This window comes from Crinia signifera, chromosome 2 (assembly GCF_055691185.1).
Source record: "Crinia signifera chromosome 2, ASM5569118v1, whole genome shotgun sequence".
NCBI classification, from domain to species: Eukaryota; Metazoa; Chordata; class Amphibia; order Anura; family Myobatrachidae; genus Crinia; species Crinia signifera.
In genome coordinates this window covers 361,248,014-361,261,170 of record NC_139218.1, presented here as the reverse complement: position 1 = coordinate 361,261,170, position 13,157 = coordinate 361,248,014, and the positions used below count along the sequence as shown (strand labels likewise).

The 13,157-nt window shown below is 39.7% G+C and overlaps 1 protein-coding gene across 5 annotated transcripts in view; it reads left to right on the top strand.

The window, feature by feature from the left end:
* NUP58 (nucleoporin 58) overlaps positions 1–12,663 on the top strand; it is a 56,348-nt gene extending 43,685 nt beyond the window's left edge. For 3 of the 5 annotated variants that reach the window (XM_083169894.1, XM_083169893.1, XM_083169892.1), the window contains exons 13-15: positions 1,025–1,123; positions 8,310–8,405; positions 9,498–12,663. In XM_083169894.1, coding sequence (XP_083026020.1) covers positions 1,025–1,123; positions 8,310–8,405; positions 9,498–9,661 — 359 coding nt within the window. In that variant the 3' untranslated portion in view covers positions 9,662–12,663. The other 2 variants (XM_083169895.1, XM_083169896.1) reach the window with 2 other exon arrangements.
* The last annotated feature ends 494 nt before the right edge of the window (positions 12,664–13,157 follow it).

Genomic DNA, 13,157 nt, shown 5'->3' with positions numbered 1-13,157 from the left:
ACCGACCCGGTGATTACCCGACTTTTTTGAGTGCCAGGGCATTTTGCCAGGTGCAGTCTGACCGGAATTCACACCAGAAGCAGATTACCGGGTTAAAGCTTTTCAACCCGGGAATTTGCTGAATAACCCAGTCATTTCTACGGTGTCGAAGAGTCAGCCCAGGTCTTAAATACCGGATCACTGACCCTGGTGAAGAGCAGAGTCGGTGACCTGCGATTTAAGAACCAGGTTGACCCTTTCACATCAAAGAATCTGTGTTCAGCAAATTCCTGGGTTGAGAAGTTTAGAACTGGTAATTTTGCTTTTGGTGTGAATGGGGTATTATAGGGACAAAACTGATTCTAATGAGTGCATATTTTCAATTTACAAGGTGATCATTTCTTTTTGGCGTATAGAACAAAAATAATCTTGTGATCTAAACCAATTGCATATATGAAGTCTGCTCTTTTGTTAGTATTTCTTATTCTTAGTTTTACCATATTTCTGTAAGATAACTACTGTATTTTGATGGCAATTCCAAACAAACACATTTTGACCCACACTAATTGAACTGAATATTTTGTCGCCCCTGGGGTTCTAAGTGTGACTGGAACCATGTTTCAGCGCACACCCCGATATAAACCATGAACTTTTTTTTTTCCCCCTACATTTCACTTCTGTAATTACCCCATTTCCAGAATCCCAGCTGCCACTCTGTGTGTGTGAAAACAATTGAATTGTCATGTTACTATTTAATTGATTTGCTGAAACTGAAAAATAAATTCAATAAACAATATACTATTGTTGTGTTCTTTATATTACAGTGTAACTGTAATCTACTGTAGAGCTAGCTTCTCTTTACATCGTTAAAATGTCAGTAACCTCAATGTGGAAGGAATGGGAGTTTGGCCTATATGGTTTTCTCAGTTGGTGTCTGATTTTAAGTTTTTCTTTAATTTTTCAAGTAAGGAAAGTTTTTTTTGTTTTTTTATTTGTTTTTTTGGTGTCCTTTTTTTTTCTTTTTTTTTTTTACTTTTCATACTAGGGCCTCGGCCTACACTAGGAGTGGGTTTTGGAGCACCATTCGGCTCAGCTATGAGTACTGCTCTGCAGCCAGCTGGCTTGGGCTCATCAAATCTTGGAGGTACTTTTTACGTTTTTATACATTCATTATAGTAGCAAATGACTTTCAGTCTTGCGAGGATTCTTGTGATCATGTGAAATCTGAATTGTGGTTTATTAGGCCTTTTTAAAATGTTCTCAAAATAATTTAAAAGCAATATGAAACCAAAATATCAATCTATAAAAATTACTCTTTTTTAAATATAACCTTTATGGCGTGAGTCTGTAATCAGAAACAAACAGCGGTGTGTTTTTCATTATAATGTTCCAGACAAGCTTTTTTGTTCCACCCTTTGAACTGTAGCTCTATTACGAAAGCCGCCACAGACCTGGCTGCACCCAAAGCAGAGTCTGTTCTATGCTCTGAGCTTCAGTTTTGTCCTAGAACTCCTACGTGGTTATTTTAGATCTATGTACCATTGTAAACATGAACGCAATTAAATTATAGAAACATAACTTTTTTTGCTATTGCTTGTAAACCACATTTCTGAGTTCTGCATGAAAATACACATTGGAATGGTCTCAAAAACTTGTAGCATTTTGCAATGAATATTGTGAATATATGCATTTGTCTATACCAGGGGGTGGAACCTTTTGGGGTCCAAGGGCCATTTGAATTGAGGCATAATGCCTTGGGGGGCCATTTAAAAAAAAAAAAAACGTACAAATCGTCCTGCGGCAGCCGTCCCATGCTCCGGTGGCTGCCGCAGTTTGAGTCACCGGTCTGTGTGGTCCGGCGGCTGTGCAGAGAGTCTGACACAGGGGAAATCTTGCGAGAGGTCAGTAGCTCTCGTGAGATTTCCCCTGTACTTGACTCGCTGCACAGCCGTCAGGCAGGTGGACAAGTCACAAAGACCGACTCCGGGGGCCGTATACGGCCCGCGGGCCGGAGGTTCCCCACCGCTGGTCTATACAATCCGTTACAAAAGAAGTAAATTGTAGTCATAGAGGTGTCCTGTTTGCCACAATCACTTTACTCGGCCCAAAAAACAACTTTTTTTTACCAATTTGGGGGTATTCAAAAAAATTGCAGTATTTGCCCTATTCAATCCCTGTGTTGATTTTTTTTTTTCGCCTGGGTGAAAAAACCAGCATCAGCGAAATTGACGTAATTTCATGTATTTTGGTGAATTTGCAGCCATTTTTGGCAAATGATTGCTGATTTTTAGCCTAGCCAGGAAATTTGGCCAGGATTGAATACTCCCACCTTTGTGTTGGGTCATTATCATGCTATCCAATTAATGACATTTTTACCTTAAGAAAAATGTCCAATTTTTGTCAATAACGCATGTGATCCAGGATAACTTATCAAACGCATGTGTTATTGCAGCATTCCCCCCCAGCCCCCGCAGCCCCCCTGGATCACATGCCCACAATGCTCTGTCGCCACCCCCAAAACAGTCTCCGATTCCCTTCCCTTAAAGTGGGTTTGCATTTATAGACATACAACCAGAGTTTAAGCGGCTGAGCGCATGCGCAGACTGGCAAACCTGAGGGGTTACTCAATTAGTCCCTATATCCGTTTAAACCAGGCATGTCCAATGTTGGCCCTCCAGATGTTGTGCAACTACACATCCCAGCATGCTTTGCCACAGTTTTGCTATTAGAGAATGCTAAAACTGTTGCAAAGCATGCTGGGATGTGTTGTTTAACAACATCTGGAGGGCCAACATTGGACATGCCTGGTTTAAACCCTCCTCTGTACCAGATGACAATCCTGTTGAAACGGATAGGATTGTTCTCAAGCATGGAAGAAAATGGGACTAAAATGAAATGATCCTTTCTCTGTTATTATGTTGAGCTGTACCTTCAACCACACTTTGCTGCTCATGTACTGAATCTCTGCTGACTTAATTGCTTTCCATGTGATGCACTTCTTTCAATGGCTTTCACTTTAACTATAGATTCATAGAGTAGCACACTTACAGTATATCCTTTCTTCCGTCTTTGCCTGTAGGTCAGAAGGGATTCTTGTAGTGTTCCAACCAGTTTTCAATTTGCTGCCCAAAAGATGTTAAGTGATGACTTGCAGATTACACCGTATCGGAGCATGTTCTTGATCTTTACATACCACAAAAATGTAAATGTTATTGGTGTACTATGCGTAATGTTACCATCCTGGTTATATAGCTGAAACTACTATTCACACCTTTATTTTCATACACCATGGAATCAAAAACAGTTATTTGAGAATGAAAAATTAAGGTCAGTTGATTTACCTATGTTTCCACCCCTTTTGCTAGGAGACACCCAAGTAATCCCGTTTGCTGTCATTTGCATTCAGTTTACATAATTGACTCTACTTGGGGACAATTAAAGTCCTTTGATGTGAAAATAGACCATTCTTCTGAGAATTACTGTGCATAATTTTGAAGATCAAATGAATGTCAAAGCAAATTAGAGAAAATGTGATTGAATAGCAACAATCAGGGGAAATGCATATAAATATTCTCAAGACTTAATTCAATTGCAATTCACCCGTCACTTTACACTGGATGGTATGCAGTTATCTGTATGCCCATAGTTGTATTATGCTGATTGCACCCACAAGTGCTGGCTTTAGCTGCACAAACTAACCCTGACCTGAGGTGTGCGTGACACCAAAAAGTCCCATTTGGGTGCCCAAAAGGAACAATTGGCACATTTCTGCTCACCACCTCTGTAGGCCGTGAGCAGAAATGTCGGCGTCAGCTGCTATTGCGCCCAAATGGCAGAACATTTGCAGTGGCAGGTGTCAATATAGCAGTTGAAGTGCTTGATATTTATTTGTACTGTCATGCCCATCAAGAACGTCGAGACTATATCCACACTGAATATGTTACACAGATTTTCAGACTTGGTTGATTATCTGTTTTAACATGGGCTCTTGTTGGGAAGAGGTGTATGACGAAGACGATCCATGGGTACTCCATTTGCACTTTATGGGAGCATGGCAAAAACAAAACCATTATTGATGAAAACACAAACCTCTCACCTAGAGATTTCCCAAGTGCATGGTTGAGACGAATACGCCAAGTACAGAAAATTCTACTGTCACAAGAGGCTAGGGTTGAAAACATTCATTCTGTGTGCCATCCCAAGAACATTATACATTGCAGTCAGAGTATAATGCTATGGGGACAATGCCATTCATCTAAAACGGAGGATAGAATGGTGAAAAAGAATGGGGTCAAACATTGAACTGCTGCAGAAACCAGGGCTAGGGGGAGATTTTAGGAGCTGAACCAAACCCACATTGTAGTGGAAGGGTGCCGGACGGGGTCCCAACAGGCATTCACCCAACGTCGGGATCCCAACTGTCAAAACACAGACAGCCGGGTTCCCGAGGGCTGTCGGCTATTTTCCCTCCTGGGGGTCCACTACCGTGCCCGCAGTGTGGCGAGCGCAGCGAGCCCGCAAGGGGCTTTGTTGCGCTCGCCATGCTGTCTGGGTCCGGCCAGTCGGGATAATGACTGTCGGGATCCCGACTGTCGGACCCCTATACCACACCCGTAGTGGAATACCAAGAAAGGAAATATCTTGTAGGCGGCACTCGAGAACTAAACCCTGTAAGAAATCGGTGGATGATTTGGAAATTGATGGTGGCCAAAATTGTCCTCAAGATCTACCAACAGTTCATGTGTTTCAGGCAACCTGTGGATCTATGGTAGGAATGAGTGCAGCATGATTGACAATGTGACAGTTAGTAATGACTACAGCTGTGCTCCAGCTGGGGGATTTGGAGAACGTGGACCGTTGGTAGATCTTGAGGAACAGTTTGGCCAGCCCTCTTCTAGCAGTTTACTGCTAACCTTATTGTATTGGAGAACATGTGAAGAAGAGATCGCAGTGGTCAGCTGGCAGAGACTTTCCCTGGAGACCGTACTTGGTAAAAGCACCTTCCAGCTAATATACTTGGGACTGAAGCCTCGCGTACAGTCATTGGGTATTAGGTGGTAGCCAATCATGTTGATTCCATGATGTAGGAAAATCGAATGTGTTCACTGCCTAATCTTGTTGTAGCCTGTGTGCATGTGTGCAGACGCTGCATATTTATTTGTTTGGAGACACAATTAGGGAATTAGGTTTAGGCGCCGCAATATTAGTGATGTAGTCCTCAGAGCCAAGTTGAAACAAACCAAAAAAAAAAACCACCCCCTATTATTCTGTGAATAATTCATTAATGACCGTGGCATGTTTGTAACTATGTTCAGCTGTATAAAAACCTGACTGTCTATTTAGTTCAGCGGCCCTGTCCTGCATTGTAAATGCTGGGTTGGGTTTTAACAATTGGGACAAACTTTCAGGATACTTTTCATTCCTATAAAACATGTGGTTTTGCTATACAAATGCTCTTTAAAGTTATTTTAATACAAGGCTGCATTTAGAGCTGGCCAACCCGACAGCAATGAGCTGGAAGAGCTTCCATGTCCAGCAAGGCTATGTGCTGGTTTTATCGTTTCATGATGTTACGCTGGAAATAGTATAATAGCACATAACTAGCTGCGGTGTGTTTTATTTAATGTAGAAATTGTGTGTGTGTGTTTGTTAATTTATATATAAATATATATAATATAGTTACACACACACACACACACACACACACACTTACACACACACTTACACACACACTTTGTCTCAGGTACCTTTCTCCACCCCAAAGGGAGCAATGTGGCCAGCGCCAGTGACCACCTCCAGCATTGTGAACAGACTGGTACAGGATCAGTGGCCAGTATATGTGATACCAGCATATAAAACCAAAGGGAAAAGGGTTTGGGGGTGAAGGAAGGGTTTATCACATTACCCAATTCAATGGCCATGCAACAAATTATATATACACGCCTATGTTACAAAAATGAAACTAAATTTCAATAAAGTCATTCCAAATGAATTGGACATATCAATGCCCATTAAAGTATAATCTATATCCACTGTGAATCTGTTTAATTGATTATTGGGAGAGAGTTTATTGGGATTATTGGTAGAGAGTCTCTGCTTCTCATTCAATCTTTGCTCCCCCCTCCAAGTATTTTCACAGGCTTATTGATGATGATGATATTCGCTCTTCTGTGTGATACAATTTGTATCTAGCTGTAGTATTCCTTCTACATGGTCTTATAACTGGCGGCTCAGCTTTATATGTGCATGACATCTGTTACATTAATTAATGAGTGGCCGTGGTGGAACAGTGCATGTGCCAATCCCCTGCGACTGGGACTCCCCCCAGCCCCCCCTTGATGCAGTTATGCTGAGAAGTTGTCCTTCCTGTTTTTGGGGAAGAGTATAATTATTTTGAATATGGATGTCCAGGGCCTCTGCCTACAGTGCTATCGTGAAAGCCATTTTACTTGCTCCCGTGCCATTTCTTTTCTGCTTTACCGCAATGTGTTTCGGCTCTTTCAGTTCCTCGTGCACATTTTGTTCTTCCTGGCGGGGCTTTGTGGTATAACTGGCAGAACTGTCCCCAGGTAATCTGTCTGGGCTACATTTCTTTCTCAATCCATATCTATGGCAGAATTCTATACGTAGAACAGGGATAAGAGCTGCTGTACCTCCGCCTGTCCCCATATTCATTCCATGTGTCCTTTAGAATGTAGTAGGGTGAGAGTTGGAGAATTCTATTCAATTTGAGGAATAAAATGTAGTTTCAACAGATGTTACATCCTATTTTACTAGACATGGCTGTTACACTGCTAATGTATAAGCCAAATTCAGATTTAACCACGAGTGATATTCCTGTGATCACTCGCTACAAGTGACAGGAGCTGATTGGCTGGAGAATGGTTTATCATTTATCATCACTTGTTAAATCTGCCCCACACAGGTACACGGCTAGGCACAAACGTTGTGCTAATCAATCATGTAAACACTAAATTCCCTATTTTAAGGTTAATATGTCAGAAGTTGGTTCAGAACTCCGGGGACCAACACACTAAGGGGTGAATGTAATAGGGTCCGGGATTGTCAGCGGTACAGGTTGCTGGCTGATTTAAGTTTTTTTTTTTTTTAAAGCTGTAATAATTTACAAGGCAAAACCATAATTGCTGCTGTAATGAAACATCTGAACAGCCGGTGTCCTATTTATCCTGCAAGTTAGTCCCTCAACGTTCTGAGCCAACAAGGTTCAAAAGTGATGAAGTGGAGAGTGAGAAACAACCAGCCAATCAGCTTCTAATGGCCATGTTACAAGATGGGTTTGAAAAATGACAGGAGCTGATTGGTTAGTTGTTTATCACTGTCCACTTTATAACTTTTTGAAGCTTGGTATATCTGGCCCAGAATTGTGTTTAGCATGGCAAAGAATTTGCATATACCACCGATGGTAACATTCTCTTACCCCAAACTCTGGAAAGCATGTAATCTAAGATTGTTAGGCTATCGTATTATCAAGGTCATCTGGTTGGATTGTTTTGTTAGCTAGCGATATTCAGGGTGTTTTTAATAGTGTGTCGCTGTAAGATGAGATCATATTGTAGGTGGACTTTTGTTGCCTCTCAACGCTGTCAAGAGAACGCTGATATTCAGATACTACTTGGTACAATGTAGAGGGAGGTTTTATAGTTATATATTTGGGTTTATTCATTATTTTCCCTGTTTTTGTTTGTGGAATCATTTTCTTTAATTCCTACCATGACAATTTCCAGTACAAATGGAACACAATCCTAGTACAATCATACCTCGTACCTCACAATGGGGCAGATTTACTAAGCCAGACAATCGGTTTCTAACTGTCATTTATCAAAACCAGCCTGTAACTTGACAGTTAGAAGTGAATTGGCTGGTGCTTGATCACCTTGGCTTAATAAATCTGGTACCAGTATTGCTTATGCTAACAACATTAACAATCTTTAAAAATGAGCCTTGAAAAAGTTATCAAAGGAAAGATCTACTGAAACTGTTCGTTTTTATGGTTATAAAGCATGTAGAAAGTATTTCTAGAGTCTAGATCATTTTTTAGTATGTACATGTTAGTATTGATAGATATATAGATAGTATAATGAGATATATATTTAATTTTATGTACAGCGAGGTCAAGTACAAATAATCCTTTATTATTTGTGGCATTACATTTACATAATTTGGAGTTTAATTCACCTAAGGGGATATTGAGTACTTTGAAGTGGCTGGCTGTGTAAGTTAGTTAGGGAATACTCCTTTTAGTGGCATATTTCATTTGTGCTACAACTTATATTACGTATGTTTGTTTTTATCTAATACTGTTCTACTAGGATTTGGAAGTAGTACGGCTTTTGGAGGTAACACCACAGGCGCATCCTCCTTTGGCTTTGGGACAGCAAGTAAACCCTCTGGAAGCCTCAGTGCAGGTTTGTATTCGATATTGATGCCTTTGTGTGCCCAGTTCCACCAACCCGGGAAATTCGACCCTGGTTTTTGTTTGCCATGCTGCCTGATTAAAATAGACCTGTTTTGCCATTGCTACAAGCCTGGTGGGTGATTCCTTCATTTGTGGATTTATATTATTCCTTGTCCTATATTGTTCATAATTTGGACCATCACCCCAGCATATGCCCCTGCTGATTATTTATTTATATTATAGAGTGTGAGAAAAACAAGTAGCTCCTAACTGCCATGTTACAGGCTGTGTTTAAAAAATGACAGATCGGAGCTGGTTGGCTGGTTGTTTATCACTCTCTACCTTCTCACTTTTTTAAGCTTGGTACATCTGGCCCAGAGAGGGAGACTCCAATATTTTAATGTGATGATGTCTGATATCTTTGCCATACGTTCCATTTGTACAAGTGGTGACTGATTTATAATTAGATTGAGATTTCTATCCCTCCACCCCCTCTCTGTCCCTGTTTAGGGTCATAACGGACATTAGTTCATTTCATCCCTAAGATATAAAGTGAATCTGACACTTAGATGTCTGTAATGGGAAGTGTTTTATATAAAAACCTCTGTCCCATAGAGTCGCAGACAGTGTTGTAACTAGATACATGTGGGACCCATAGCAAAAGTTTGTAAGGGCCCCTATTTATCACCTAATGCTGAAAAATGTATACAGCACATGATACTTTGACAGGAAAAGTGGCCCCCTCTCAGCCCTGGGCCCCATAGCAGCTGCACCCTCTGCACCTATGGAAGTTACGCCCTTGGTTGCAGAGTCTCAGCCATGCAGGCGTTTGCAACAGGCACATACAGGATTTGGTATTAGAACTGATTATTAGATTTGTCATGTGACTTATAATTTCACAGTTTGACATCTGTATGTGAAACTGGTTCGGCCAAGAAGATCTATTTATAAAAAAAATAAAGTTCATGATGAATATCGCACTGAAATCGTAACTCGCCAAGTATCGGTGTGGTGGGAAAGGTGTCTTGTGTTTTTGGCTAGGATGAAGTTATTTAAATGGGAACCTAAATTAATGGTTTCAAATGTATTTTATTCCCTAAAGGATTTGGCAGTTCCTCTACGTCTGGATTTAACTTCAGCAATCCCGGCATCAATGCCTCAGCCGGCTTAACCTTCGGAGTATCTAACCCCTCATCTTTTGGGACCGGATCACAGCTGCTACAGCTTAAGAAGCCCCCAGCTGGAAACAAGAGAGGGAAAAGATAGACATTTTAAGTGAAGAAAATCTAGTTAATACATTGAAAGGGTCTATTTTTCTAAACCAGTGGAGTAATTGTTTCCCGGGAGATTTATAAAGTTATTTTCATGTCCAAAAACGATGCTGTATCTATGATGTATTCTATTCCCCGTAATATACGAGGGCCGTTTCTGCCGTGCCGTCTTGACCTCTGAACTCCAGAATAGAAAAGTAACAAACAGTTGTCTTTTTGAAAGGCTTCTTGTCTAATATTGTATTTTTTTTACTGTATTTCCACATTTAAAGGCGTATTACCAAAAATGTATTGTATCAAGATTTATTGTTCCATAATGATGCCAGCTCTTTTTAGTATAGTGTGCAGTACAGTCGTAGGTTATTTTGCAATTTTTGTTTTGTAGGCCATTACTCTAATTTGTTGTCTTATAGCATATAAGTTTAATTGGGTCTTATGGAGAGAACTCCAGCTGTTGTTGAACTACACATACCAGCATGCCCTGCTACAGTTTTGCAGTTTGGCCATGCTAAAAGCACTGTAGGGCATGCTGGGATGTATAGTTCAACAACAGACGGAGTGCCAAAGGTTCCCCATCCCTGCGATAGAGGATCTTTCTGATCTTTCTGGTTTGGAATAAAAATCTGGTAATGTATTGAAACAAATGGCATTCCATCATTTGCTCCCAAAAGCTGGATAATGGGCAAAAATGATCATCCGGACAAATTTGATGAATTACCCTTTTTTGTATGAACATCTGCTTTCCAGTATTTGGGAGCAAATGGTCCATTGTCGTTTACTCCCATACATTACCAGATTTGTGTTCCAACTGCAATGATTGGACAGATAGTCTTAGTGGTCCTTGATGGTGTTTCTGTGTCTCGGGTGAAGTTATCATTGCCCTAAATAGCAACAGAGACCCCTACAGGCAGTTAAGAGTACTACACTTCTTTCACTCTAATTTGTTCTAGAGCTTTGTATTATCTCTGCAATTTGAATGCTGACATTGTAACCAGCATGGAGAATTTTACAATACATTATTTTTGACTGTGAGATATTTGGGACCATACAGCCCTGCACTGCTAACGCAGGAAGTTTATGTTGCGATGGTTTTTCATGCATACTTGTATTACAGATGTGTTTTCATACACTTAGCCTCAATGCATCATGCGCTGTGGTAATGTCAGTTTACTGATTTGCTGAAAATGTGTCCTATTTGCATTGCTATTAAAAAAAAAAAAAAAAAAAGGCTAGATGTTTGTGAACACATCTATACGTCCCCTATTTTTTCATTAGTAGTTGTCCTCTGGGATGAACACACGCACACACATATAATGTACAGTCATATTTGTTAGTACTGCAACTAAAGAGAAAACTGAGGTTTCCCTGTCGTAGGTTAAGGTTTGCTTTCCGTCCACGGAACACAACCATAACACAATGATCTGTTCATCTGCAGATAACCTCTTCCATGTAAAGTAGCCTCTGCTCTGAAAAATGCACAGTCCTGTCCATGGTGCATTGGTATTTTTGGACAGGGCACTTCACATGCATTGTTTTTTATGGGGATTTTTTTCTGTTCATTTCTCTGTATTTCTGAAAAATTCTATTTTTTTTCAGCCTGTTGTCAGTGTAGAATCTGAGGCATGCACTATTGTAATGGTACTTCACATGGTGAGTATTTTCACCATCGATGCCCAACTATTGGTGGTAAAATATCAATAGCTAACCAATGGCAACTTTGTTGTGGCACGTTTGGGCTCCAAATGCTAATGCTCACAAGCCTTCTATGGTCATCCTTAATGCAAAGGTGCAAGAAGAAATGTCCCGAAAAATCTGTTTTATTGTTACCATAAAATGCCAGTGGAACTTGCTTGAACTAGCATTGCCACAATATCCAACAACCTTTACTTGTCCTCAGAAGTGACCGCATATAAAAAGTAATCATTAAAAAAAATAACCCTAACTTAATAACAACACATATATATATATATATATATATATATATATATATATATATATATATATATATATATATATATATATATATATATATATATATATATATTACACGCTTAATAGCCGTTCATAATGCAACTGCAGGTTGATCAGCTGTTAATAGCTGCACTTCAGAATCCATGTTATAGTTGATAGAAGTAATTCATAGAAGTGTCTAGATGCTTAAGATGTACATGATCTAACCTCTCCAGGGACCAAAAGCACCACAGAAACGTCTGTTTATACTGAACTTCTGAAACTATTTGTCTATTGGAGGTTTTTTATCTCATGTTGTCGATTACGAATTCCTAGAAATTCTAGTCTTTATCATTAAAGACTATGTAATCTATAAGTTAGTAGTAGGAAAACCTTTTGATTTATTGGCGTTTGAGTGCCGTTTTGCCTTTTATTAAAGAATGGGTTTCCATGTTGTCCTATCTGTATCTACGGTAAGAATCCTAGAATGCTATCATCACCGTTCTTTTTGTTTTTTAGTTTTTCAGCAGTGGAGTTACTCTTGCTCTTTTTTGTTCCTTTCCAGGGTTTGCTTTAAGCCCATAATGGTTTTTCTGGAGGGGGGTTATTTGTGTTCTCGCTCGCTCTCTCTTTTGACCTCGATCGCTCTCTCTTTTGACCTTTCTCTCAAGCTCACCACTGAACCGAACACACATTTTTTCCATATTTACAATACAAAGTACCGTACCATTTAATTACCTGTAGAGTGTTGTGTGTCTGAGTTGTACAAGTTGTCTAGACGCAGATGCAGCTGCGACTTTTATGTTTTTATTTGTGGCGTTTGCTTTTGTTTTCTGCTCACTGCTACAATTTCTTTGCTGTACATTGATTAATTGGCGCCTTATGTTTTTTTCATCTATAAATTGTATGTGTATTGTTTTTGTATTAAACTGGTAAGGAGAAATCTAATTGCATGTATTCATGATAGTGTATGTATAATTGATTGTATATGTACTGCATACCGAATATGTATATAAACTGAAGTTGTGTACTTGTCCGCTTTGTAAATTGTCTCCTTGTCTCATTTTTTTTTTGTCCCTTTATTAAAAAAAAAGTGATGGATGAATTAGAGACTTTGTGCCAGTCGCACAAAAAAACAAAACAAATAAGCAGCACTATAATTGGTAGAAAGGAATTGAATGTGTGATTGGCTTTTCTTTACATTAATTTTATCAAAACAAAACTAAAAGAAACGGCTGTGTACACTACATCAGCATAAATAAAATGAGCCCATGCAATGTGAGGTTATTCAATGAAGGAACTAAAGTATGTTCCTATAAAGCCCTATGGACTCCTGTGTGACATTTCCTTGTGACCATAAATAGTTAAAAAGGTTACCATGGATGGGCGAGTGGTAGACCAGCTGGCTGGAGTCTCCTAAGTCGAGGAACACATATTCAGGTGGGTGTTAGTTAATAATAACCACGGAAGACAAGGTGCTGGGGCCAGGTTCTCAGTCCAAGATGTTTTTGTAATCCAAGCAATTTATTTCAGGTCGGCTG